At 43.6% G+C, this 25834-nt stretch overlaps 2 protein-coding genes across 5 annotated transcripts in view; one reads left to right on the top strand and one right to left on the bottom strand.

The window, feature by feature from the left end:
• The window catches only part of stab1 (stabilin 1), a 77894-nt gene that overhangs the window by 1102 nt on the left and 50958 nt on the right, over positions 1 to 25834 (top strand). Inside the window, exons 2-15 of one of the 4 annotated variants that reach the window (XM_081606807.1) lie at positions 1983 to 2111; positions 7595 to 7722; positions 8025 to 8140; positions 15475 to 15560; positions 16392 to 16461; positions 16744 to 16839; positions 17618 to 17731; positions 18468 to 18655; positions 19248 to 19384; positions 20222 to 20349; positions 20549 to 20625; positions 21038 to 21160; positions 25536 to 25673; positions 25750 to 25821. In XM_081606807.1, the coding sequence (XP_081462933.1) occupies positions 7631 to 7722; positions 8025 to 8140; positions 15475 to 15560; positions 16392 to 16461; positions 16744 to 16839; positions 17618 to 17731; positions 18468 to 18655; positions 19248 to 19384; positions 20222 to 20349; positions 20549 to 20625; positions 21038 to 21160; positions 25536 to 25673; positions 25750 to 25821 (1437 nt within the window). In that variant the 5' untranslated portion in view covers positions 1983 to 2111; positions 7595 to 7630. Of the gene's footprint in view, positions 1 to 1982; positions 2112 to 4556; positions 5163 to 7594; positions 7723 to 8024; positions 8141 to 15474; positions 15561 to 16391; positions 16462 to 16743; positions 16840 to 17617; positions 17732 to 18467; positions 18656 to 19247; positions 19385 to 20221; positions 20350 to 20548; positions 20626 to 21037; positions 21161 to 24730; positions 24916 to 25535; positions 25674 to 25749; positions 25822 to 25834 lie in introns of those variants that run through there. The other 3 variants (XM_008408857.3, XM_008408855.3, XM_081606808.1) reach the window with 3 other exon arrangements.
• LOC103464631 (E3 ubiquitin-protein ligase TRIM35-like) lies at positions 21366 to 24722 on the bottom strand. The gene has a single exon (XM_008408854.3). The coding sequence runs from the start codon at positions 24458 to 24460 to the stop codon at positions 23072 to 23074; it is 1389 nt and encodes a 462-aa protein (XP_008407076.1). The 5' UTR covers positions 24461 to 24722; the 3' UTR covers positions 21366 to 23071.

The following is a 25834-nucleotide window of genomic DNA, read 5'->3' as shown; positions in this document are numbered from 1 at the left end:
TTGCGAGTGCGCTCTGCGTACAAACAACCGTTTATTTGCCGTGATATGAGCTTAAAGTGCAACATGTAAAGTTAGCTTACCAAAGGATTGTGTTAAAAGTAATAATGGATAAATTTCTTAAGACCAGGTCAATCAAAAGAAAAGTTGAAGATACTGGTGGAAAGAAAGCAATACCAGGACTACTTATTAGAGGAATTCATGTCTGCATGAATATATTTCAGCTTCTAGGCGTGAGTTGGGAAAGCTTTGTTTTTAGAATACTATTAGATACACAGTATGCCACCGACACGCACTGCTGCAGCTATGATGAGTGTGATACAACAGTGATGAGGCGTTTAGCAGCGCTGCGCCCTGCGCTGACTAGCTGCATCTTAACGCCTAAAATAAAATAATTATTTATGTCCGACTGGAAGAAAATTTTTATTTCTGCCAAAGGAACTCAAGTCTATTTATTTTATTGTGCTTCTAAACTAAAAGTAACCCTAACATGTTATTAATGCGCACATTAATAACAACAGATTACCCTGCAGGTGTTTAGTTTGGTTTGAAATTGAAACAATTGGTGCATTATTACACAGTAATTGACTCTAAATAGGAACACAAATGCCTGAAGCCCAATACCATATGTGATCAGTCTTACATATGTGTGTCCTGTACAGTCAAGAAACTCCAAGTTTCAAGAAGTAAGTGCAAACTATAAGTAAGTGTAATTCATGTAGGTTTCAGAGTTAAATCACAGCCGATAAACTGAACTGACTGAAGCTTGCAGAAACTGTGCTTTACGTAGGATTTTAAAGCTGGTGAAACCATTTTGACTCAACGTGTTTGGAAACTGTCCTGAATCTTGTGACTGGATGTTCAGTGCTTACACTGTGCAGATGTGTGTGAAACATCTGGCAGAATCAAAACTGCTGCAGAGGACTCTGTAAGCATTTAAGGTCCGGCTCGCTTATCGCCTGCTTCCTGCCATTGTTCGGCAGGTTTGCATTTTGACCTTTAACCCTGAGTTCGGTCGCTCTCACTGCGCCTGCTGACCAAGTCCATCTTGGTTAAAACAGGAAGTCAGCTTTCACATTTTGTTCTCTTTTTTCCACCCTGAGAAGCAGACGGCTGAAGAGGAAATCCGTCTCGGTGGTACCACCGCAGCAGCCCGACGGAGGGAAAATCCTCTGAAGACTTCCTCTCTAGTAGATTCACGGTTCCTTAAAACTTCTTAGACAGACGTTTGCATCCAACCATCACAGGCTTGAATGTTACATTATATCAGATCTTTTGATGCCACATTTAAGCTAAAAAAATAAAGTCTACATACAGGATTAACATGCATCCACCTCAACCCAAAGTCAAAGTTTAATTTATTGTCAGTTCACCAAGTAACACTTTATTTGAAGGGTGTGCAAAAGACTCACACACAGAGGTTGGCAGAGAATCCAAAAAGTATATTCAAGTAAAAGTAGCTCTACTTCGTCCAAGAAATTACTCAAGTAAGAGTAAATAAGTATTTGGTAAAAACTCTAACTCAAGCACTGAATAACTGATAAAATTATCATTTAATATTTAAAAATTACATAATCAGACACACCAATATATACGGTTAAGTGGACATTTTGATGTTTTAAGGATCAAAATGACAATAATTCATATAAGTGAAAAAGAAAAAAAAATCAGGTGAAAGAAAATTTTTCCAAATCAGTTTCTTTCAATAAAACAAATATGAAACTTTAATCAAAGCTGCTGGCCTGTGTCTGGTGAAAATTTGGTTAAAACATGTTTATTTTTCATTCTGTGTGTAGAAAATCCAGACATTTTACTCAAGTAAAAGTAAAAAGCACAGAGAAGTAAAAATATTCACTTTTTTTTTTTTTTTTAAACGTGCTCAGGTAAATAAAATTGGGTAAACGTAACTAGTTAACAACTCTGATTTGCCTCAACGTTTGAATTTGACCAAGTTTTAACCATCTGACCCAAACTGCTCCCCTCAGATGAAAGGCAAACCCTGAAATCCTGGTAAACTTCTTGGACCTGCAGAGACACCGTCCGCAGTGAATTCACATCATCATGGCCTTCCAAGCAAAAACGACGACCCTGTTCCAAAATCAGAACTTTCGCTGGTAAGTGGACTGTACTCATGTAGAGCTTTATCAACGACTGAGGCGCGTAGAGTCTGAATTAAAAAGATTGAGCTGTTTGGACGCAGTAAGAAGAATGTTTGCAGGAGTCGGAGGGAGGCTTTAAAACCTCGCTTGGTAAAACACGCAAAGGGAAACATTCTTTGTAGAAATCATTAACAAAAACATCAGCAATGCTTGTGCCTTATTAGCCACAGTTGGTTGGCAAGACCAATACCAGCGCTATAACAAAATGGCTGGGAAAATCTCTAAATTTCAACAATACAACCACAAAACTTAAGAAGAAATTAGAAATCATTTGCGCTCATCCTCTTGCTGTTTTGATGTCCAACCCACAGATCTCCTTAAAAAAGTCCTGCATCTGATCCAGACAGTAAACTCGTCGCTCTTATTAGGTGTTTTTCCCATCAGGCTTTAAAAAAAAAAAAAAACTTTTATCAAACCTCTGATAAAAAAAAGAACAATCTGGAGAAATCGCTACTGCAGAATTACAGGCCGATCTCCAACTGCCCATTCATCAGCAAAATTACTGAAAAAAACTGTTTCAACACGACGACCAACCGCTCTGACGACAGTCCGGTTTCCATGGTTACCAGAGTGCCGAGACCGACCTAGTCAAAGTGTTCAATGACATCCGCATAAACACAGTTCTGGTTCAGATGGACATCAGTGCAACTTTTAACACGGCAAGTATTTTTGTCTAGTTTTTACAGTAAATATACTAGCACACTTGAAATAAGACAAAATTAACAACTTTTCAGCAAGAAATAAGGAGTCAAGTCAATAATTCCTTAATATTGATGAAAAAGTTCTAGTTCCTCTGGAAGATTATTTAAATTATACCAAGACTTTTTTACCATGTTAAAAGTGAAATAATCTGTCAATGGAATAAGAACTTTTTCACCAATACTAAGGAACTATTAACTTAAAACAAGCTCCTATTTCTTGTTTGAAGTCAATGAGACTTAAAATAAGAAGTCTTGAGTTAGTTTTGTCTAATTTTAAGTGTTCTAAGATATATTTATACTGGACCAAAAGTACTTGGTAAGATTTTGAGTTTTTGCAGTGTACTGATCATGACTGAATCGACTGGAGAGTTGGGTCGCACTCTCTGGTCCAGTGCTCAGCTGGTTCGAATCTTACATAAAGTAATAACTTCTCATCGAAGCAGGCAGTAGTAACATGTGGGGTTCCCCAAGGCTCAATCCAAGGGCCCCTCTTATTCTACATCTAAATGCTCCCACTGGCTCAGGTTATAACAAAAAATAAAATTAACTACCATGCTCTACATTACAATGGTAAATGGACTGAACTTATATAGCGCTTTTCCAGTCATTTTGACCACTCAACGCGCTTCACACTAGAGTCACATTCGCACTCACAAACGCTCACACATTTATACGCCGATACGCAGATCGATAAGCAATTTGGGGTTAAGTGTGTTGCCCAGAGGCTCATCGCCATGTGGCGATGTGTGGAAACCTGAATCGAATCTACAATCTTCTGATCTCAAGATGATTATTCAACCTACATCACGATGTCACCAGGTGACTCAGAACCATCCAGTCACTGAATAGATGCTTAGAACAGATAAATGAGCCAAAACTTTCTCCAGCTGAACAGAAACAGAACTGAAGTTATTGTCTTTGGACCTAAAGAGGAGCGAATTAGAGTCAGCTTCAGTTATTACAGCTGGAAACCAGAGATCAGACTCAAATCTGACCTGAATCTTCAGAGTCACATAAAAACAGTTACAAAGTCGGCCTTCTATCACCTGAAGAACATTTCCAGGAGTAGAGGAGTGATCCTCTAATCCAGGATTAGAGGATCCTCTAATCCTGGATTAGAGGATTAGTGCGAATTGGTGAATGTGGCAAGATCTAGAGAAACTCGTCCATGCATTTATCTTTAGTCGTATTTATTACTGCAGCAGCGTCTTCACAGGTCTGAATAAAACAATCCTTCAGCTGCAGCTGATCCAGAACGCTGCTGCTGACGTTCTGACTAAAACCAGGAAGGTGGAGCTCATCACCCAGTTCTAAAGTCCCTACAGTGACAGAATAGACTTCAAAATACTGTTGGTAGTTTACAAATCACTGAACGGCTCAGCACCACACTGCATTAAAGATCTGCCGTATTGACCTTCCAGACCTCTGAGGTTTTCTGGGTCTGTTTCTGGTTTTGCTCTGCATCCCCAGAACCAGAACCAAACATGGAAAAGCAGCATTCAGCTTCTATGCACCACAAATCTGGATCAAACTTCCATAGAACTGTAAAACAGCTGAAACGCTGAGCTCCTGCTGCAGGTTCTGGTTGTTGATTCCAGACGGTTCTGAAGGTAAACTGGATCAAAAAGACGTTCTTGTTTATGATGTCAGAGCTGCTGGATGTATTTTCTGCGTCTTTTGCGTCCATGTTTCCCTCTGGCTGTTGCAGTTGTGAAGCATTTCAGCGGTACCTCTGCTGGTACCGCCGGGTCACGTGGGAGGAGATGACCTCTGCTGAGAGGTTCCTGTCTTTACCAGTTTCTGTTATGTTTCCTTCCTAGATTAGAGGAAAAAGAAAAAGACGGCAGGCGCTGGGCTGTGGGTAACTTGCTGCTGTTCTTGGTTACTTTCTCACACATCGGGCTCAAAGATTGTGAGGAAATGTGCTGATAACGCCGTCCACGCCTGGATCCACCCTGTTGTTTGTTTTTATAAGAGCTTTGATTTTTTTTTTTTCTTTTGCGCGGTTCTGTGCTCATAAGAAGGAGGCAGCTTTCAGTTGCCTGACAGTTGTTCCTGCTGGATTAGTTGCCCATTGTGTTGCTGAACAGAGGATGTTGCTGTCCATGTGTTTTTTCCTGCACTGAGTTGGCAGGTTGGATTTTAAGGTTAAAAGTTGTGATAGATTTTCATTTCTGGACATTTACTCGGCATAACGAAGATACCGAGGATTTATTTTTGCTTTCTGGATGTGAGACTTTGAGCCATGTTGCTCTTCCTGCTCCTCTTCCTGGATCTCTGCATCCAAACTTTAGGACAACAGCAGGTAAACCGCCTCAGACTCTCTTCTTTCTCCTTTTCAACAGAGATCTAGGCGATCAGATATCGTCTAAAACAGATCTGCAGCCCGAGGTTTCACTTTTTTCAGGTTATCTCCAGAACCGTCTGCTGAATGTATGAAAAAGGTCGATCATCTGCAGGCAGGAGCAAGTCAGACAAAAACCTTTTGTCATTAAACAACAGTCACAAACTCCCTAATGTTCATTCTGACTTCACTAAATCTACTAATAGTCAAAAGTCTACAAACATGAACAACTTGAGACAATAACAGGAAGTTATTCACGTTGGGTTCTGATGTTATTCATTTTTTTATTCTCCAGTTAAGACTTTTTAAAAATATCAGACAGTATTTGTAGGACTGGGGCTACAGGGCTGGACAATAAATCAATAACCACATATATAGTGATAGAAACGTGATCATTATCAGTAGATATTTACATCTGATGGAATATTTAATATTTCATATACTTTGATCCAGAACTGCACAGCATTCTGGGGGATGTAGGCAGAGGGAAGACTTAGCCGCTAAAAATCTCATGGCTAGCTAAGCAGCAAGGTTTGTCGGATCAACTAACTCACTCACTCTCTGGTTGCCTAGCAACTCACTCATTCTCTGGTTGCCTGGCAACAACCTGCTGAGTAACATTTCGCGCAGCAGTAGCTTCAGGTTTCATCATTGTGCTTCATAATTGCTTTAAAATGAAAGACAAAAGCTTGGGAGCAAAAACTGTGGGCAAAACAGGAAATGCCACCCCACTAGTGTGGCAGTATTTCAGATATTTAACACAAAAATCTAATCAATAATTATTGATATCGACGGATATGGAACACTTGCAGCCTTAGGTTGCCTTAAAATCTGAGGGACGGATAGAACAGGTTGCTTCCTGGTCACATATTTTACTCTCTAACCATGAAAAATGTAACGTCTGGCTCTGAATGGGAAGTATGAGAAATAAATTTTCAGAGTTGCTGTTCACACAAACTTTGGCAGTATTTGCAGAGCCAGACTCTAAAATCTATGACTCAGAAACCAGTAAATTAGGAGAGATCAGACACTCAAACCATTTCCCTACAGAGGTCCTACATTTCCCATGAAGCCCTTCTTCTTCCCTCCTCAGTCTGGAGCGCTGGGTGGGATTAAAGCGGCACCACTGCTTTAATCCCACCCATGTTCATGTCTGAGAGGCTGAATTTTCTGTTTTTAATAATCAAAGTTTATTTTCACTGGCACCTCTTTCCTGTGGGATTCCTCAGGGTTTGTTCCTCTGTCTTCCTCTCTTCTCTATTTAAGACTTTTACCACTTTGCAATGGAAAACTTTTCCATTGCAAACTCAAATTCAGTCTTCACAGGACCTTTGCTCTTAAGACCCATCTCTTTTTATTTTTATTTTAAAGTCTTTCCTGACCTCTGTGTCATTTGTTTGTTTTTTATTCAGATTCTAGTTTTTATGTTGAGAACTTTGCAAAGTAATTCTGTTATTAAGCTTCTTTATAAATAAAAGTGACTTTGTTTGGCCACTACTGCTCTCATTGGGCTCTGGTCTGAGACAACATCCACTTCTACTCAGATGATCTTTGGCGTTGCAGTAAATCCACAGATCATCAAATACATGATGCATGTTTCATCAGACCCCTGCTGCAGCGTCTGGGTGACTCTGAATATGCTGACCAGTCAGGCTTCGGTTTTGTGTTCAAAACTCTGCTGCTCTTCATTTAACAAGACCACACAGGCATGATGCTAGCTCCATTAGCTCCCTGCTAAGGGTGTCGTCCTCTGTATCTGAAAGTGGAAAAGTTTAAAGCTGCTTTGTATAACTTTTATAAAGAATTTGTTTTTTACATATTTACAAACCGTCGTCATGTTGTGACAGTTTGAAAAGCTCGATGTTTTCCACCTCCTCCCCGAGATATTATTGCCATCTGGAGAAACGCACCGCTCCCTGCCAATCAGAGTCAGGAGGAGGGTCTTAGCGCTGTCAATCAATCTCATGTAATTGCTGCTAAATGTGCTAGTGGCAGAAAAGCAACTTACTTTTACGGGAAAATCGTTTATTTGCCGTCATGGGTGGCTATGCTAACTAGCATTCACAACAGACTATGTTAGCTGCAACATAGCATAGAGCAGATAGGTAAGAGGGAGGGGCATGAGCAGCCCCACATGAGATTGTGATGAACAGCGCTAAGATCCGCCTCCTAGCTCTGATTGGTTGTTTCCAGGCAGAGGAGTGTTATTTTTATCTGTCTAAAACCAAACTGTCACACATAGTGACACTTTCAACAAATATGTAAGAAAATATGTTTTATAAAAGTTAACCGTTTATCTTCAAGGTGAGTAGTGAGGCGTCTCCCTCAGCTCAGACTGAGGTTCTGTGAGTTTGTGAATGATGTGTTGATGTGAACGCTGCTCTTCCTACCAGACGCCTCCTCCAGGTCGCTGTGATGTTCCTCAGAGGATGGATGTTTTCACCGCCTGCACCTCCTGCGCCGCCTCCGTCACCTCCAGCTGCCCGCGCGGCTTCAGCCAGCTCAGCACCTCCAACTGCAGGTAGGCACCGGGCCCAGACCCGGGTCTTCATCCGGGTCCAAACCAGGGTGGTAAAGTTTTTGGTTTTTCATTTCTGCATTATAATGAAACATGAGGAGGCTTGGTCTATTTTCTGATATGAAGGTTTTCCCCCACTAATTACCATTTTTATTTATTTCAGTTAATGAAAAGGTTTCCTCAGTTTCAGTTTTTGTAATTTCGTAAGTTTTGGTAAACTATAATAACCTGGTGATCAACCCTGACCTCAACCCCAGGTATGGTCGTAATGAGAGCTCAGATTGTCATCCTGGTCTCCTCTGCAGCTACGTGGTGCGGATCGGCGGCAGGGAGCTGGAGCTCTACGGATGCCACCACCTGTGTGTGAAGAACATCCTGCACCCTCAGTGCTGCCCTAGCCGCTGGGGCCCTCTGTGTCTCTGTGAGTCGCCCTCTCAGGTCATCTCTAATCCTAACCCTCAGTCTGTGTGTCAGTCAGGACTCACAGGTCATAACAGTGGGAGATCAGTGAAACTGATCTGATGCCTCAATCTCAGCAAAGGTTTATAAACCAGCTGCTGTCCTCTGCGAGGTTTGACTGTCGACCCATCTGGTCACGTCTGCATAGGCCTGTCATGATAAACGGTAAATCAATTAATCGCACGATAAATTAAACCTATCGACCTCATTTTAATTATCGGCTTTATCGTCTCTTTCTGCCTTTTTTCTTTCTGTTGATGACACTGAATGAAAAAAGGCTAAACTCCGGTGCTCTCCACTGACCCTCCTTTCCTCATTTCCTTAGTCTAATGTCCAGCTAATGTTGTCGGCCGACTGTCGGCCCATTTCCAAAACCTGAGACACCTTAGCCGACAGAAATCCCAGGTATAACGGTTCGATCGGGTTCGTCATGCCTTGTGGTGTCCAGCCACATGGGCACAAAATAATGGCTACAAGTCCAGTTAACTAATTTTAAAATCAGGCATTAATCAATGCTTTACTAGAATCTACCTGTGATGCATGTGGCTAGATTCAGCGTAAAGTCCTGACTGAATCAAAATCATTATAACCTATTTATGTCACGTTAACGGAAAAACAGCTGAAAACTTACCGGGTTTATCAACTGCAGTAGCAATTTGGCTCCAACTCCTCTCCTGGTCATTTCTATATTCTTTGCACAAAACGTTGAATAAATATTAATGTTTCCACAAATCATCTCCAATGTCAGCTGGACTTTGTGTTGCGCCGTGTCAGCTGTTTGGGATTCTCCTCCGTTATTTCCCCTCAGAATGCGCAAACCTGCACTTTCTGATTGGCTACCTGTCACATTCAGCGTTAAGCTCCCAGACGGGGAAAACCCCTGATTTAGATCAGAGCGGCCACGACAGTCTACCGTAACACACCACACACTACAGGACGATCGGTTACGAAATCACCAGCGACAATCTTAGATCGGCCAACGATGTAAGATTGTCATAAGGAGAAAATAGGGGCAATAAATTGTGTTGTATGAACAACTGCATTAGGTAGTGGGATGTGCCCGTCTTCTCTATTTAAATCTAGTGATTACTGAAGGGCAATATAGTACAGACTTCATAATCTGCACTCTTTTGGTTGAATGCAGTATTTATTTCCATTTTGGCTTTATGTTGTTTAGTTTTTATTAAAGAACATTTTTGTTAATGGAGACTGAGAATCCATTTTATTTTTGTTTCTGGTTGTTTTGTTTATTTAGTTTATCAGTTCCAGTGTTATGTGTTCTTTTGAAAATAAAGTGTATCTATCTATGGCAGGAAATCACATGCATTATTAGTCATTTCCATTAAATCAGTGTCAAAAGATCTTGAAACAATATTATAGTTTATCGCAATAATTCTTTAGACAATTAATCGTCCAGCAAAATTTGTTATCGTGACAGGCCTACATACCGGTTATGTTGCCAGTCTCGGCTTTGTGGCTCATTCTCTTCCATTTGTGTCCGAACAGCAGCATTATTATCCTTTCAATGGCTCCCGGTGTGCCTCCAAATAAAACCCTTGATGCTCCCTGCCCCCATAACTTTTAAGTAAAACGCCACTAAGCTGCCATAGCAACAGCTGAGCCGTCTTCCGGTCGAATGCTGCCATCCTTCTCGCTGTCAGCTTATATTTTGTTAATAATTTCTTTAAATACAGGGCACTAACTATTTAGTTAGTGGCAAAAATCTTTTTTATTTGATCAAAAATGAACTAAATATTGAAAATTATTCATGGTGATGAAATGAGTGCTTTAAATTTAAAAGATTAAAATCAGAATCACAGCGCCACAATAATAACAGAAGTAGCCATTAGCATTAGCCGAGTTACCACATTTCCTTTCCCTTAGTGATTTATTTTTATTTTTATTTAATTATATTTTATTGAAAGCTGCAAGATCTCTTAAAATTTTGGTATAGAATTCAGGGTTCAGTGGTCATTTAATATATTATTTCGCTATTATTTTATTAATGTGGTTTACCGGTTTGGATAATCTGACTTCCTATCAATGAAGAAAAAAACATGCAAGGCAAAAATACACCAGACACAGACCTGCAGGCCAGAGGCGGTCCTAGACGGGGGCCAACAGGGGTACTGAGGAAATTATACTAAATGTGTTTTATTAACATTTAGTGGTAGATTTATTTAACCGTCACAATTTTACTTTAACAATAAATTAAAAATTATAGTATTGCACTGTTAGCTGCTGTATTGAGATAGGATCATATTTTCCATTTGCTGGATCAGGATCTGCAGCCTGAATCTCTGGAGACACAAGTGGCTCTTTGCCTCACTTAATATCTCAAATGATGAAATACGGCTGGTAAGTTTGGTGTAGAACCAGCCTCCAAAGAAAACAGTAAAGACCTTTATGAATATATTTTTAACCAGCTATAAGGGGCCAGACTTATATCATCAGCAGCTTTATTGAGATGGAAATTTCATCCATCCATTTTCTTTCACCCTTGTCCCTCAGTGGGGTCGGGAGGGTTGCTGGTGCCCATCTCCAGCTAACGTTCCGGGCGAGAGGCGGGGTACACCCTGGACAGGTCGCCAGTCTGTCGCAGGGCAACACAGAGACACACAGGACACACAACCATGCACACACACACTCACACCTGGGGGCAATTTGGAGAGGCCAATTAACCTGACAGTCATATTTTTGGACTGTGGGAGGAAACCGGAGTACCTGGAGAAAACCCACGCATGCACAGGGAGAACATGCAGACTCCATGCAGAAAGACCCCAGACCGGGAATCGAACCCAGAACCTTCTTGCTGCAAGGCAACAGCTCTACCAACTGCGCCACTGTGCAGCCCTTCCGAGATGGAAATTTGAAATGCAAAATATTATGCTTAGTGACTTTTTTCCAGTGGGCAGTTTTAAGTGACAATGCAGTACTTAACTAATTTAGAATTATTTTTGTGATATTTATGAATGGAAATTGTGTACAGTGTTGGCTTTGTGGGTCGTCTTGTAATCGGAAGGTTGTAGGTTAGATTCCAGCTTCCTCCTGCCACGTATCGATGTGCCCTTGGGCAAGGCACTTAACCCCAAATTGCCTACCGAGCTGGGTATCGCTGTATGAATGTGTGAGCGTTTGTGAGTGCGAATGGGTGAATGTGACTCTAGTGTAAAGCGCTTTGAGTGGTCAAAAATGATTGGATAAAGCGCCATATAAGTTCAGTCCATTTACCAGATGTGGTCGGAGTGGCCAAGATGGGGGCGAGCTCTGTACGTACCGTGAATGTTGGTGTGTCCACACAGTCCAGAATGGATGACTGATGGATGACTGGGAAGAGTGTGGGTCAGTTTCACGTGGTTAAAGTCCCCCAGCTCACGTAAAACGCCTCCGTTCATCTGCATTGAGCTAACTGTGTCATACAGCTCCTTTGATGCTTCGTTGCCGTTAGCACCCGGCGGAATGTAAGCAATGGTGACGAACACCGCAGTAAACTCCAGATCGGATGGCTGACAGCTGTTAACCGGTCCACAGTTCGTACACCAATCTGCATTCACTTGCATACATTGTCCTGCTCCTCCTGACATACATTGTTTTTTCTGACTGTTGGTCGCGGTCCGCTTGGAATAACTGAATACTGTTGATCTGGAAGGCTCAACGGCATGTTGCTGTTAAGCCAGGTTTACGTTAGGCAAAGAATGGCACAGTCCATCTCTGCAGAAACGCTCAGCCTCAGAGGTAACAAATCCACTATCTTATCCAGTGAGCGGACATCAGCCAGAAACAGAGTCAGAATTGGTGGCTTCCTAGGCACCAGCTGGGTAACGTTTCGCCCGTTTCCCCTTTTTATGTTTTCGGGCACAAACTTTTCTTTTGGCTTTTGGTCCTGGCACCCTGCTGTACCAGTCCATTGTCCTCAAGAGCCACTGTCTCCCAAGTGTGGATTTCAGCTTTGGTGATATTTTACCAGCTGAACTGTCTCCAAGGGCCATCAGCTTAACCGAGCTGCATTCAGCCGTAAAGTTTGTTTTTATTCAAACTTCAGCAGTTTTTTAGTTGTTCTGCTGAGGTAGTGACATCAATATGTGACATCACACAATTTGATGTCACAAAGAGTGATGCACAAAAAACTGCACTCTTGAATTCTACTGTCATAACCATTGCAGTAGAGCTAGCAGAAGGATTGTATCCCAAGGAGATTCAAAACTATTTGTCAAGACAGAAAGGATTAATGATGAGTCAGATCACAACACAGCAGATCTTAGCAAAAGAGACGCAGAAGCTCCATGCCATCTTGGAAGAAGTTGGCAGGATGTCCATTGAAAGACCGTCAATAATAAAAGCAAACGAGGAGCTAAAAATTCAAGTTATAAACTTAGAAAAAGCAGCCCTTAAAAAAGTCAAGCTGGTTCGGGAGAAAGACAAAAAATTACAGAAACTGATCGACATAAACAGAACTTCAGAAGATAATGATGCCATACTGGAGCAGATCAAATCTGCCACGGAGAAGAAAAACACAGATTATGACAAGAAAATTGCCGCCCTGATGCAAAAATTCAGGGCTCTGGAGCAGAAAAACACCGCCCTGAAGGATGAAAACTCTGCTTACGAGCAGGTAAACTTCGTTTTGGAGGGAGAAAGGACAGTTTATACCAACAAAGTATCCGACCTGAGGCAGAAAACGAAGGTTTTGGCTAAGAAAACCACTCTCGCGGAGAAAATAAACACCGCACTGAAGGAGGAAAACACCACCCTGGAGGAGGAAAACGCCACCCTGGAGGAGGAAAACACCACCCTGGAGGAGGAAAACACCGCTCTGGAGGAGAATAACACTGCCCTGGAGGAGGAAAACACCGCTCTGGAGGAGAATAACACTGCCCTGGAGGAGAAAAACACCGCTCTGGAGGAGAAAAACTCTGTCTTCAAACAGGTAAACTACTTCTTAGAAGAGGAAAAGAAAAACTTGGAGCTTGAAGTGGAACAAATGAAAAAAATGCTGAGGAAATTAGTGGAACAGCAAAACCAGCAGACATCTGAAAAGGAAACCCACAACGACAGCCAGTCGCTTTCAGAACGGCCACAGAAGAAGCCAACGCAATTCAGCGGTGTGATCAGAGGCTGCTACAATACAGTTAGGAAAATTTACCAAACAGGCACTGTAAGGTACTGGGATCAATAATGCTACTTCTAAATAAAGAAGTGAACCTCCAGGGGTTCATAGCAAGTCCTGTCCAACCTCCGTGGCTTCGTAGCGAGTCCTGTTGGTCTCCAGGCTGACCTCCAGGGCTCTGCAGCACTAACAAAAAACCCTCCAGTAAATAAATACATTTTATTCACTTTCACTGCTCAATAGGTAGGGGCTGCACAGTGGCCCCTACCTATTCGAACCCAGAACCTTCTTGCTGCAAGGCAACAGCCTTGCAGCAAGAAGGTTCTGGGTTCGATTCCCAGCCCCAGTCCTTCTGCATGGAGTTTGCATGTTCTCCCTGTGCATGCATGGGTTTTCTCCGGGTACTCCGGTTTCCTCCCACAGTCCAAAAACATGACTGTCAGGTTAATTGGCCTCTCCAAATTGTCCCTAGGTGTGTGTGTGTGTGCATGGTTGTGTGTCTAGCATCTATCAGCTGGCAATAAAAAAAAACAAAAAAAGTTTATTTCTTATCATCTTCTTATCCTCCAATAATGAGATGGGATTGACGCCCTTGCATCTATCCTGTGATGGAACTGGACCTGGTTCATCATCATGATGGGACAGAGAGATACTTTCGTCCCTGAGTTCAGTGCACAACCTGCTTTCTGATCCAAACCCCACACACTATCTACCGGCTTTCTGAGCTAACACGGAGCACATTAATGTGGATACGTATGAATCAACGGATTTATACAGCATGACTAAACATAGCGGGCTGCACAGTGGAGCAGTTGGTAGAGCTTTTGCCATGCAGCAAGAAGGGCCGGGATTCGATTCCCGGCCCCGGCCTTTCTGCATGGAGTTTGCATGTTCTCCCTGTGCATGGTGGGTTTTCTCCGGGTACTCCGGTTTCCTCCCACAGTCCAAAAACATGACTGTCAGGTTAATTGACCTCTCCAAATCGTCCCTAGGTGTGAGTGTGTGTGTGCATGGTTGTGTGTCTCTGTGTTGCCCTGCGACAGACTGGCGACCTGTCCAGGGTGACCCCACCTCTCGCCCGGAATGTTAGCTGGAGAGGCACCAGCAACCCTCCTGACCCCACTGAGGGACAAGGGTGTAAAGAAAATGGATGGATGGACTAAACAGTAACTCTAGGTTAGGTTGGTAGTTGTCGCCGACTGTCGGCCCATTTTCTGGCTTTATGTTGTTTAGTTTTTATTCAAGTACGTTTTTTGTTAATGGAGACTGAGAATCCATTTTATTTTTGTTTTTGGTTGTCTTGTTTATTTAGTTTATCAGTTCCAGTGTTACGTGTTCTTTTGAAAATAAAGTGCATCTATCAGGAAATCGCATGCATTATTACGTCATTTCCATTAAATCAGTGTCAAAAGGTCTTGAAACAATATTATCGTTTATCGCAATAATTTTTTAGACAATTAATCATCCAGCAAAATTTGTTATCGTGACAGGCCTACGTCTACATGTTTGCAGTTAACAGTTAACTCCACTGTTACCAACTCAGCAACGTTCTTACTATATGTAACAACCTTTCAGACAAAAAAAAAGGTATTGGCCAAAATCAAAACGGTCAGCTAACACTCTTTAAAGATCGATAACCGGCGATCAGCCAGAAAACTGCAATCAGTGCATTTTGTATTTAAGTATTTTTATTTAACTGATAACAGATAATTTTTTGTTGGCCAAAATTAGTTTACATTTATATTTATTTGTGTATTTTATATTTTCTTTGAAATAGTTTTTGTATAAATGTATACATGAATATATTTCTTACTCCAGTGACTATTTATAAAAGAAAGCACAAAAAATTTATTTGCACAAAAAAAAGCAGAAAATGTGGAATATCATTTTTGATGTTAAAAAATATTTTAAAATATACCATACTTTTAAATATTTTTTACTATTATCACTCAGCTCTACTCATCAGTTCAAAAGCCATTCTTAACCAACCATTGAGCTTAGAAAATGTTAAGAAAGTAACCAAAGTCCCAAAACCTGAAGAAGTGCTTCTTCTGTCTTAGTTTTATCTGCTCAGCATTCCTGAGAGCCGCGTGTTGCTGCAGTTGATGCTGTTTGATCACCACAGCATACCAGATCTGTGACCTCCTCCGTGTGTGTGTGTGTGTGTGTGTGTGTGTGTGTGTGCGCAGCATGCCCAAGCTGGTCAGGAAGGATCTGCAACTACAACGGTGACTGTGTGGACGGAGATGTCGGCAACGGGACCTGCATCTGTAAGGTCAGAGCGCACCTGAGGGCCGCGACGCGTTCCTCATGTTAAAGGGCCAGTACTATGTGTTTTCCAGGCACTGAGGTCCATTTCATAGCATAATCAAGTAACTATGTTACCTTCAGTTTCTATAAAAGTGCTATATATATAAAATATGATTGAAAATAAATTTTATTTCCAGATTTAATGCCTTGAAATTGGGCCTCTGTCTCTTTAAAAATCCCCTGCCCTTTCTGAAGCTCCGCCTTCAGGAAGTCATCCCAACATGGCTCCTCTATTAACCCTTTAACAACGTTTTTACCAGCGATGCTCTGACATGTAGCTTCTATAATGAGCTCAGCAGTTCCACCATATGTTTGCTAATTGTTGCTGGCTAGTCTGAAGGAGCTGAGTGGGAGATAATCTACACCTCGAAGGCGGAGCTAGGTCCACCCAGGTATTTTACACAGCTGAATGGTTGCCATGGAGATTAAGTATTTCTCACAGCTGAATAAAAGAATCGAAGGAAGACTCCAGGTATGTTTTTCATGAGGGAATAAAATTATAACATGACGTGAAGCTGAAAAAAGTGGATTTTACGTAATACTGCCCCTTTAAACTCAGGACCGGACCAGAGCGGCGGCTCATTTGTCTGCTCCGGTGTTGATCCCATTCTCTGAGATGTTTAGGTTTAATGGATAATAAACCCCTGAAAGCCATTTAGAAAGCTGACACATCAGCCTTCAGCTGCGACTACATTCACTTTATTGAACCCCAGATATGTCCGTTCCAGAGGAAAGCTGTCAGCACTTTCTGTGTTTTTATAAATAATAGAATAAAAATGTTTGTTTCTTTCTGCAGGAGGGTTTCTCTGGCTTTGCCTGTCAGGAGTGTAAGAATCCGAATGCATTTGGGAAGAAGTGTGATAAAGGTATGCGCTCTGTCTCGTCGTGTCCAGGTTTCTCTTCTCTCTCTGGTTCGACACACCTGGATGAAATGATGGTTCATCAGCAGAACATAATGACTGGCTGAGCAGCTAGCTGGAGGAGACGCAGCTGTCTGTAGCATCCTGATTCCTCCCTCAGATCAGGGCCAGGCTCCTGTGCTAAATAACATTGATCCAGTTTAATGTTTTCAGTTCTGCATCCTGTGCTTTAGTGGCTGAAGAGAGAACAAGCTGCAGCCTGACTCTGAGGACTTTGTGTGTGTCCAGAGTGTGACTGTGTCAACGGAGTGTGCAACAAGGGCCCCGACGGTGATGGGCAGTGCTGGTGTCAGCCTCCGTACACTGGGGGGCGCTGTGACCAAGGTGAGGGGCTAAACGTTGCTTCAAACTGGGCTGCAGCTGATGATGTCATCATCAGGTGGAGGCCTGTCACCGTAACAAACTTTGCTGGATGATAAATTGTCCCAGAAGTTATCGCAATAAACGATAATATTGTTGTTTTGAGACCATTTTTAAGAAATATTCTGGTAAAATAATGTAAGAACAATAAACTCAAATCAGATCAACAAACTAAAATCAATTGTGGAATCTCTGTAAACATAATTGTCCTTCAAAATAAGGTTTAGCTGAGACCAAAGTACCAGACTGAAGACTTTATCAAGTTTCTGATAGAAAAAAACAATAAATTGTGCAAATGGAAATAATTTAGCTTGTTTTAATTTATTAACTGATTTATTGTTTATTGAAAACAGCCAATCAGAGCCATAAAGAGGGTCTTAGTGCTGTCAATCATCCTCATGTATTTGCTGGTAAATGTGCTAATGGCGGAGAAACAGCTTACCGTTACAGGAAAACCGTTGATCTGCTGTCATCGGTGGCTATGCTAACTAGCACAAGCTAGGTCACTAGCATAGTGGGGTGAACACCTCCACATGAGATTGTGATTAACAGCGCTAAGACCCGAAACCTGGCTCTGATTGGTTGTTTCTAGTAAGCACAGAGGAGATTTATATGTTTCATAGATTATTTGTCAAACTGTCACGACTTCTATAAAAATATATATTGTTAGTAAAAGTTAAAAGTGCAGCTTTGAGGCAGGAGTTGTTGGCAGCATTTCCAACCCTGCTGTGTGTGTCGGCAGTGAGCAGAGGGTGCCGGAAGTGCAGCTCCTACTCCTACTGCAAAGGAGAAGCTGAAGACGCCGACTGCGATTGCTTGCCTGGATACAGGAAGATGAAGGACAACAGGTGTCTAGGTGAGGTGCGCCTCAGACTGTGGATAAAAGAGCTTCATGAAACCTTTGCAGAGCAAGAAGGTTCTCAAAGCGGAGCGTTTGTTGTTTAGTCTGGGTGACCTAAAGGCAGTGATGCCTTTAGGTCAGTTCTGCCTTTAGGTCAGTTCTGCCTTTAGGTCACCTCTGCCTTTAGGTCACCTCTGCCTTTAGGTCACCTCTGCCTTTAGGTCAGTTCTGCCTTTAGGTCACCTCTGCCTTTAGGTCACCTCTGCCTTTAGGTCAGTTCTGCCTTTAGGTCACCTCTGCCTTTAGGTCACCTCTGCCTTTAGGTCAGTTCTGCCTTTAGGTCACCTCTGCCTTTAGGTCAGTTCTGCCTTTAGGTCACCTCTGCCTTTAGGTCACCTCTGCCTTTAGGTCACCTCTGCCTTTAGGTCAGTTCTGCCTTTAGATCAGCTCTGCCTTTAGGTCAGTTCTGCCTTTTGGTCACCTCTGCCTTTAGGTCACCTCTGCCTTTTGGTCAGTTCTGCCTTTTGGTCACCTCTGCCTTTAGGTCACCTCTGCCTTTAGGTCACCTCTGCCTTTAGGTCACCTCTGCCTTTAGGTCAGTTCTGCCTTTAGGTCACCTCTGCCTTTAGGTCAGTTCTGCCTTTAGGTCACCTCTGCCTTTAGGTCACCTCTGCCTTTAGGTCAGTTCTGCCTTTAGGTCACCTCTGCCTTTAGATCAGCTCTGACTGAGCTGAGTTATGTGTGTCCTCAGCCGCCTGCTCCCAGAGAGACTGCGACGCCAACGCTCAGTGCTCCAAGGAGGCCAGCAACATCAGATGCACCTGCAAACCCGGCTACGACGGAGACGGGAAGATCTGCATCCCCAAGAACCCCTGCCTGGTCAACAACGGAGGTTGTCCCGCCAACTCCACAGTCTGCGTCTTCAAAGGACCCGACAAGGTGAGGAGGAAACCCGGGTCTGAGGGAACTTGGATCTGAGGAAACCCCGATCTGAGGAAACCCGGATCTGAGGGAACCAGGGTCTGGGGGAACCAGGGTCTGGGGGAACCCAGATCTGAGGGAACTTGGATCTGGGTGAACCCGGATCTGAGTGAACCCGGGTCTGAGGAAACTCGGATCTGAGGAAACCCGGATCTGAGGGAACTTGGATCTGGGTGAACCCGGATCTGAGTGAACCCAGGTCTGAGGAAACCCGGATCTGAGGGAACCCAGGTCTGGGGGAACCCAGATCTGAGGGAACTTGGATCTGAGTGAACCCGGATCTGAGTGAACCCGGGTCTGAGGAAACCCGGATCTGAGTAAACCCGGGTCTGAGGAAACCCAGAGCATGATCTGAGAAAACCCAAATCCGGTTCTGAGGACACCCTGAGCTGGCTCTGGAAAATCCAGATTCGGTTCTGAGAGAACCCCAGATCTGAGCCAGATCTGAGGGAACCTGGATCTGGATCTGAGGGAACCCTTCAGCAGGCTCTAGAGGAAACCTTTAGCCTCTCAGCCGCTGTTTTAATTCTCCTGTTTTCTTGTGTCTCAGTCCAGCTGTGAGTGCATGTTGGGCATGTCGCCTGTAGGCGGCAGCGCTGAGCACGGCTGCCAGTTGGTCTCTGCCTGCACAGACGTGACCTGCGACCCCACGGCGACCTGCCAGACGGAGCTGGATGGGAATCCCAGGTCAGATGGCTCGGTCTCATTCCTTCCTCCCTCCAGGGATCCACACTGGACTCTAACTGGAAACAATAAATTAACTCGTAGAGTAACTAATTTCAGGGCTGCACAGTGGCGCAGTTGGTAGAGCTGTTGCCTTGCAGCAAGAAGGTTCTGGGTTCGATTCCCAGCCTGGGGTCTTTCTGCATTGAGTTTGCATGTTCTCCCTGTGCATGTGTGGGTTTTCTCCAGGTACTCCGGTTTCCTCCCACAGTCCAAAAACATGACTGTCAGGTTAATTGGCCTCACCAAATTGCCCTTAGGTGTGAGTGTGTGTGTGCATGGTTGTGTGTATCTGTGTTGCCCTGTGACAGACTGGCGACCTGTCCAGGGTGTACCCCGCCTCTCGCCCGAAACGATAGCTGGAGATGGGCACCAGCAACCCTCCCGACCCCACTGAGGGACAAAGGTGCAAGAAAATGGATGGATGAGTAACTAATTTCAGTGAACTTAACTTTATAAATCAAAGTGCGTTTCAGTTACTTTAACCTCACCTAAACCTTATTCTTTAGTTCATGTAAAAAAACTCACAGCTTTTTGAACACTCGATGTTTTCAGCTTGAATCTCTGTATAAAAATGACCTCATTGAAGTCATTCCTGTTTTTTGTTTTGTTTTGTTTTGTTTTGTTTTGTTTTGTTTTGTTTTGTTTTGTTTTGTTTTGTTTTGTTTTGAAAAGTGAGCGGCGTAATGTTTCTCCAGAACCATAACTGTGTCGCTGAACCCAGGGAGAGGAACTTTGTCGCCCTCTAGAGCCCAGAGTGAGAGCAGAGCAGCAGCACTGACCTTCATCCTTCTGCTCCAGGTGTCTGTGCGACCCGGGATTCATTGGTGATGGACACCGTTGCTACGGTAACCTGATGGTGAGCCTAGTGGAGCTGAACCAGAGGGGGAACCACAGGGAGAACCTGACCGGAGCCATCGCCTTGTTCGGTAAATTAAAGAAAACTCCACCCAGGAGGTAAAGCTTGAAACCGGGCCTCTGCTTCAGTTTCCATGGTGACGGGTCAGCTCTCCTCCTCCTCTGATTGATTGTCTTCTTCCTGGGTGAAAGATCTGGGTTTTCGGACCCATCTGCTGCTGCTGGTTCTGTGGGTGTTCTGCTGTGAAGCTGTTGTTTCTGTTTCTACAGGGGGAGGATGTCCCATGGTTCTGAGTCATTCTGGACCCTTCACTGCTTTCTTCCCGCTCTTCAAAGAACCTCTGAGTGTGGGTCCAGCTTCCTGTTCAGGTTGATTCTGTCAGAACCGGGTCACAGATTGGACTTTGTCAAAACTCAACTAGATTTGTTGAGATGAAAACCCGGGTCTGGATCTGAGCTCAGAACCTCGTTAGTTTGAACTTTCTGCAGATAATTTTGGCTCATTTATCACTGATCAAAGACTAACGGTGGTGTTTAGACGATAAATTAGGTCCAGAACCCGATCAGAACCACAGAAAGCCTTATTTTAACATCTCTGAACTCAGCATGCAGCTTTAACGTTGAGAAAAGATCCGTTTATAGCTGATCGATTCAGATTATAATCCTACATTTAAAGAGTTTTATCTGTTAAAGTGGGTTCTGTGGGTCGGTTCTGCTGTCGAGGCCCGTGTGGCTGAACCCGATCTGCTCCGTCTGCAGGGCATTAACGAGGAGACGGTGTGCAGGAACCACCTGATCCTGGGTCAGCACCTCTACCGGGACCTGGAGGGCCGAGACTTCAGCCTCTATGGCGGAGGAAAGCTGAGAGTCAAAGCCAACAAGGTGACCCGTCGATTCCTCCAGAACCAGAACTGGGCCATTCTTCCTTCTCAGAACCTTTCTAGAACCAGGAAGCTGATCAATTGTCAGCGATAAATCACGATTCAAAGCTGCTGGGAGATTATTAAGATTAAGATGTAAGAAAAAAATTTCATGAAGAAACACGAAGCCGATAAAATTTATTAGATTTTTATTCATCCCAAAATTAAAATTAGCTGATAAATGGAAATATCTTTAAAAAAAAAACAATTTTAAAATGATTTCATCACCTTTTATAAAAACATTTAATTTTATACCAAATTATTAGAGGTCAATTATTTTGTTTACATAAATGAATAAATAGGTTTGTCTTTTTTCACCGCCTCCCAAAACAGAAGATTTCCGTAATTTTTATACCCAGGAACATAATTTCACATTAATCAGGGAAAATGACAATTAAAGCTCAACAGATTATAATCTTCATTCAGACGTTATTTCCTCATTTTTAAAATCAAATCAAGTAACTTCAATATTTAGCTTTTTTGTCTAAAATCACACCTCAAAACTGAACTAAATAAAACTATTCACCGAAAACCTTGTACTGAATATTCATTAACATCCATTAAAATGAGATAAAAGCGCATTGCACAACTTCATGGTGTGTTTCCTGCAGGTTCATAATATTCATAATGTAATTATTTGAACCTCTGCAGATAAAAAACATCTGATAAAAAACCCAAAATGTTTCTGTCAGATCTGAGTCCCTTAACAGAACCACCTTTATCTGAACTGGACCCGAATGTCTGTCAGAACCCAGAACCTGATAAAAACAACTTTTGGGTTGGAGGAAACAGAGATCTGTAAGGCTGGAAAGACAAAGAAAATTAAAGAAACATTTTCATGTTTCAGACAGTTTTCTTATTGCTGATTCAGATGTTCGGTATAAAGTTTTGATTCAAACTATCGTATCGTATCATATCGTATCATATCGTTTATCATTTATTGTGATAAATTTCTTATAAGAATTTTGATTTATCATTGTCACTAAATTCCAGTTAATGATGCTTAAAACCACCCAAAACTGTCCTTATTGGCAGGATTGTTAGTTTGACATTTTCTCCATTGTTTGTTTATTAAAAGCATCAATAAATACCAATAAATTTGAAAATGCAGCTTTCCTTAAGAAGCGTAGCCTATAACAAATGGGAACGTTTTTCAAGCGCAGTATTTGTGTTTGTGGGATTATGATTACCGACACACGGTCACACAGTTAACTAAAAAAGGAGAAATAATAGTTTTTATCCTCACTTTCATCAATATCACAAATGTTTCACAAAATATCTTGATAAAACTTTAAGTCCATATCGCCCACCCCGAATTCGGATGATTAGAAAACATTTTTTCTGTCATCCAAGCTTCATATTTTGCACCTAAAGACCAGCAAGTTGCTTATTTTTTAGAGATTTGATTAAGAATTTATATTAAAAATTAGGGGTGCACCGATTGCAGTACCTAGCTGATCGCCGATCTTTAAAAAGCCTGACCTGCCAATTCAGACTTTGACAGATTCTGACTTTTTTGTCTGAAATGTCGCTAAAGTTGCTGAGTTGGTGGCAGTGAGGCGACTGTTGTTAACTTTAAACATGACCTGGTGGGCGGGGTCAAACCTCGCACTGCAGAGCAGAAGAGGACACAGGATGATTTTTAGATCTTTGCTGAGGTAGAAAAGATCAGCAAATAGGATCAGCTTCACATGAAAGAGTCAGTCGATCACCGACCTCCTAAAATGAAGGAAATTGGTGCCGATAAATCGGTGCACCCCTGTTGAACATCAAAAATGGACAAAATGTCTCCAGTAGAATGAGGGAGTTTCAGCTCAGAGATGGTAAACTGTGTGTGAACGCTGACATAAACCTTCTGTCGAACCTGTGGATCTTATCCGGCGTTTTTGTTGACGCTCACCGAGACGCTGGCCGGGAGGAGCCGGACCGGCACCGGGTCCTCGGTGTAAATGTAGGGGAACAGCGTGGCGCTGAAGCTGTGTGTGAAGGTGTGTATGTTGGCGTTGGTGCCGCGGTCGCAGAAGGACAGCCTCCCCCTGTCCACGTCCAGATGGACGCCGATCTTCCTCACCGGCGCCTTCAGCGGCAGCTCCGTCTCCGGTTCTGATCCGGAGAACGCGGTGAGCTTCCCGTGGCAGAAGGAGATCCTCCACAGCTGCGCCGCCGGGGCTCCGCCCGGCTGGACGGCATCCCCCAGCACGCCCAGCTCCCAGTCCCGGTTCTCCCCGACGTCCACGTTCCAGCCGTGCGTCCCCGAGGCGAAGCCCTGCGAGCCGAGGACGGAGCAGGAGAACCGGGTCCTCTCCGGGTTCTTGGGCAGCTGCTTCCGGTCTCCGGACAGGACGCTGCTCAGGTCACTGGACAGGACGAGCTCCGGGTCCGCCGTGTTCGGGTCCAGAACCACGGGGCTGTAGTACACGACCCGCTTCATGCTGCTCCAGATGTTGAAGGCCAGGTTGCCCAGGTGCTGGACCACGTCAATCAGCGCTCCGGGGACGGGCTGCGGGTCGTCCTGAAGGGGGCGCTGCTGGACCCTCCTCACCGTTTCCTGGTAGTTCTTCAGGAAGGAGACGTCTGCGGCCTTCAGTTCCGCCTGCGCAGCTGTGATGGCGGCTGACAGAGCCGCGATCTCTCTGCTCAGAGCCGCCACCTTCTCCTTCATCACCCCACTCTTCTTCGCCTCTTCCTGCTGCAGAGCGGCGACCTTTGCCCTCTCTTCCTGCTGCAGGAACTGGTGCAGCTTCTGAAACTGCTCCTTGATCTGCTTCTCGGTCTGCTGGCTCTGCAGCCTGATGAACTTCAGGGTTTGGTCCCCGTCCGCTTTGGCGTCCTGCAGGACGGTCAGCTTGTCCTGCAGAGGCTTCAGGATCTTCTGCAGCTCCTCCCGGTACTCCTGCGCCGCCTCGTCCACGGGCCGGAACCGGTGCTCGCTGTGGATCCTGGAGTCCCGACAGATGACGCACACCGGCTCCTGGTGGTCCAGGCAGAAGATCTTGAGCTTCTCAGAGTGCAGAGTGCAGAGATGCTCCGACAGCCCCACGGCTGTGAAGGCCTCACACAGGTTCTTTAAGGCCAGGTTGCGAGGCGGGTCGCTGCGGGACGACTTCCTCTTGCAGACGGGACACTCTTGCGTTTTCTTCCCCCTCCACCAGGTCTGCAGGCAGGCTCTGCAGAAGCTGTGGCTGCAGGTCAGGACCACCGGGTCCTTAAAGATGTCCTGGCAGATGGGGCAGGACAGATCCTCCTCAGGCCTGGAAGACATGTTGTCTCTGAATGCAGCTAAAGACGAAGCAGGTTCCTCTGTAGGGAAGGCGCAGAGTTACTTTCACTTTGAGCTGAGCTCTCCCAGGTTGTAGCTTTTCAGGTTGAAGGAGTTCAAACCCAGTACGTCAGAGTTCCCTGCGTCCTTGTCTCCAGTTTATGCCGTTGATATGAATCTTTCAGCTGTTTTCTTGAAGTTCTTTATCAGTCAGAAGCAAGAAAGGAAAACTTCTCTGTTTGTCAGCCTGACGGAGAGTGGGCGGAGCTTCAATGCATGCATCATTTCCTGTCTCTGGCATGTTTACGACAGCAGGTGTGTAAAGTCAAGCTCCTCTGAGAAGATATTTACAGCTGCTCAGAATCAAACCTTTCGCCTTTAGCCACTTCCCTATTCAGTGTGGCTGACCTTTGACCTCAGGCCTGTTGGATCAGGTTCAGAGAGGCAGAAATGTTCAGGTAACTTCAACATTTCATGTCAAATTAAACCTTCTGCATAGAGCCAAGCACTAAAACGCTGCCCTCAAATAAATTTAAATCATGTATACAACAGAAGTATATAATTAATATATAGTTACTTATTACTGTTGGCAATAATAAAAATAATTTATTAATCAGACAGGAAACTGAAAAGAGAACCAAAGCAATATTTCTCTTCTTTTTTTTTAGATTAAATATTCTGTAGTTAAATCCTCACAATTAAAAAAATAAAAATAAAAAAGGAGGATGTTAGTACTTCACTGATGTGAATTTTTTGGAAATTGCTGCAGGTAAATTTTAAGTATGTTTTGGTTTTTCATTCATTCATATTATTATTTTTTGGTATAAAATTGTCTTCTTATTTTTACCAAACTTGCATTTATTTTTTGTTTCTATCTGTGATGTTGTGACTGTTGTGAAGAACTTTGGCCAGCTAAGGTTGTTGCAAATGTGCTAAATAAATAAACTTTGACTAATTTATAGATGATGGCTTCAAAACATCAGTCTAAGTTTTCAATATTAATATATTTTAGTGAATAATAATCTATTTTAGCGAGGTCTGGTTCAGTCTGAAGGAGAGACGGGTTGTTTCTCTGCAGAAGTTCATCCTGATGAGCGATCCCAGCAGGCCGTTCACCATCATCCAGGCAGACCTGCCCGCAGCCAACGGCGTCATCCACCTCATCGACCGGCCAATCACAGGCAGCCTTCCTGACGGGCCGGCCCGGGACGAGCGGGTCGGTTCTGCTGCCCCGTTCTGCCGCGCTTCCTCTCAGCGAAACGTTTCGGACCATTTTCTGCTTCTCTGTCCAGTTCGCTGACAAGACGATCGGGGAGATCCTGAGGAAAGATGAGAAATTCAACCGCTTCCTGTCTCTGGTTGATGTGAGTGTAAACG

The sequence above is a fragment of the Poecilia reticulata genome, chromosome 5 (genome assembly GCF_904066995.2).
Source record: "Poecilia reticulata chromosome 5, P_reticulata-male-v2, whole genome shotgun sequence".
Lineage (NCBI taxonomy): Eukaryota > Metazoa > Chordata > Actinopteri > Cyprinodontiformes > Poeciliidae > Poecilia > Poecilia reticulata.
This window is presented reverse-complemented; position numbering and strand designations above follow the sequence as displayed.

Bases quoted from the DNA above. Each gene is read 5' to 3' on its own strand.
- LOC103464631 (XM_008408854.3), bottom strand. From the start codon at position 24,460: ATGTCTTCCAGGCCTGAGGAGGATCTGTCCTGCCCCATCTGCCAGGAC.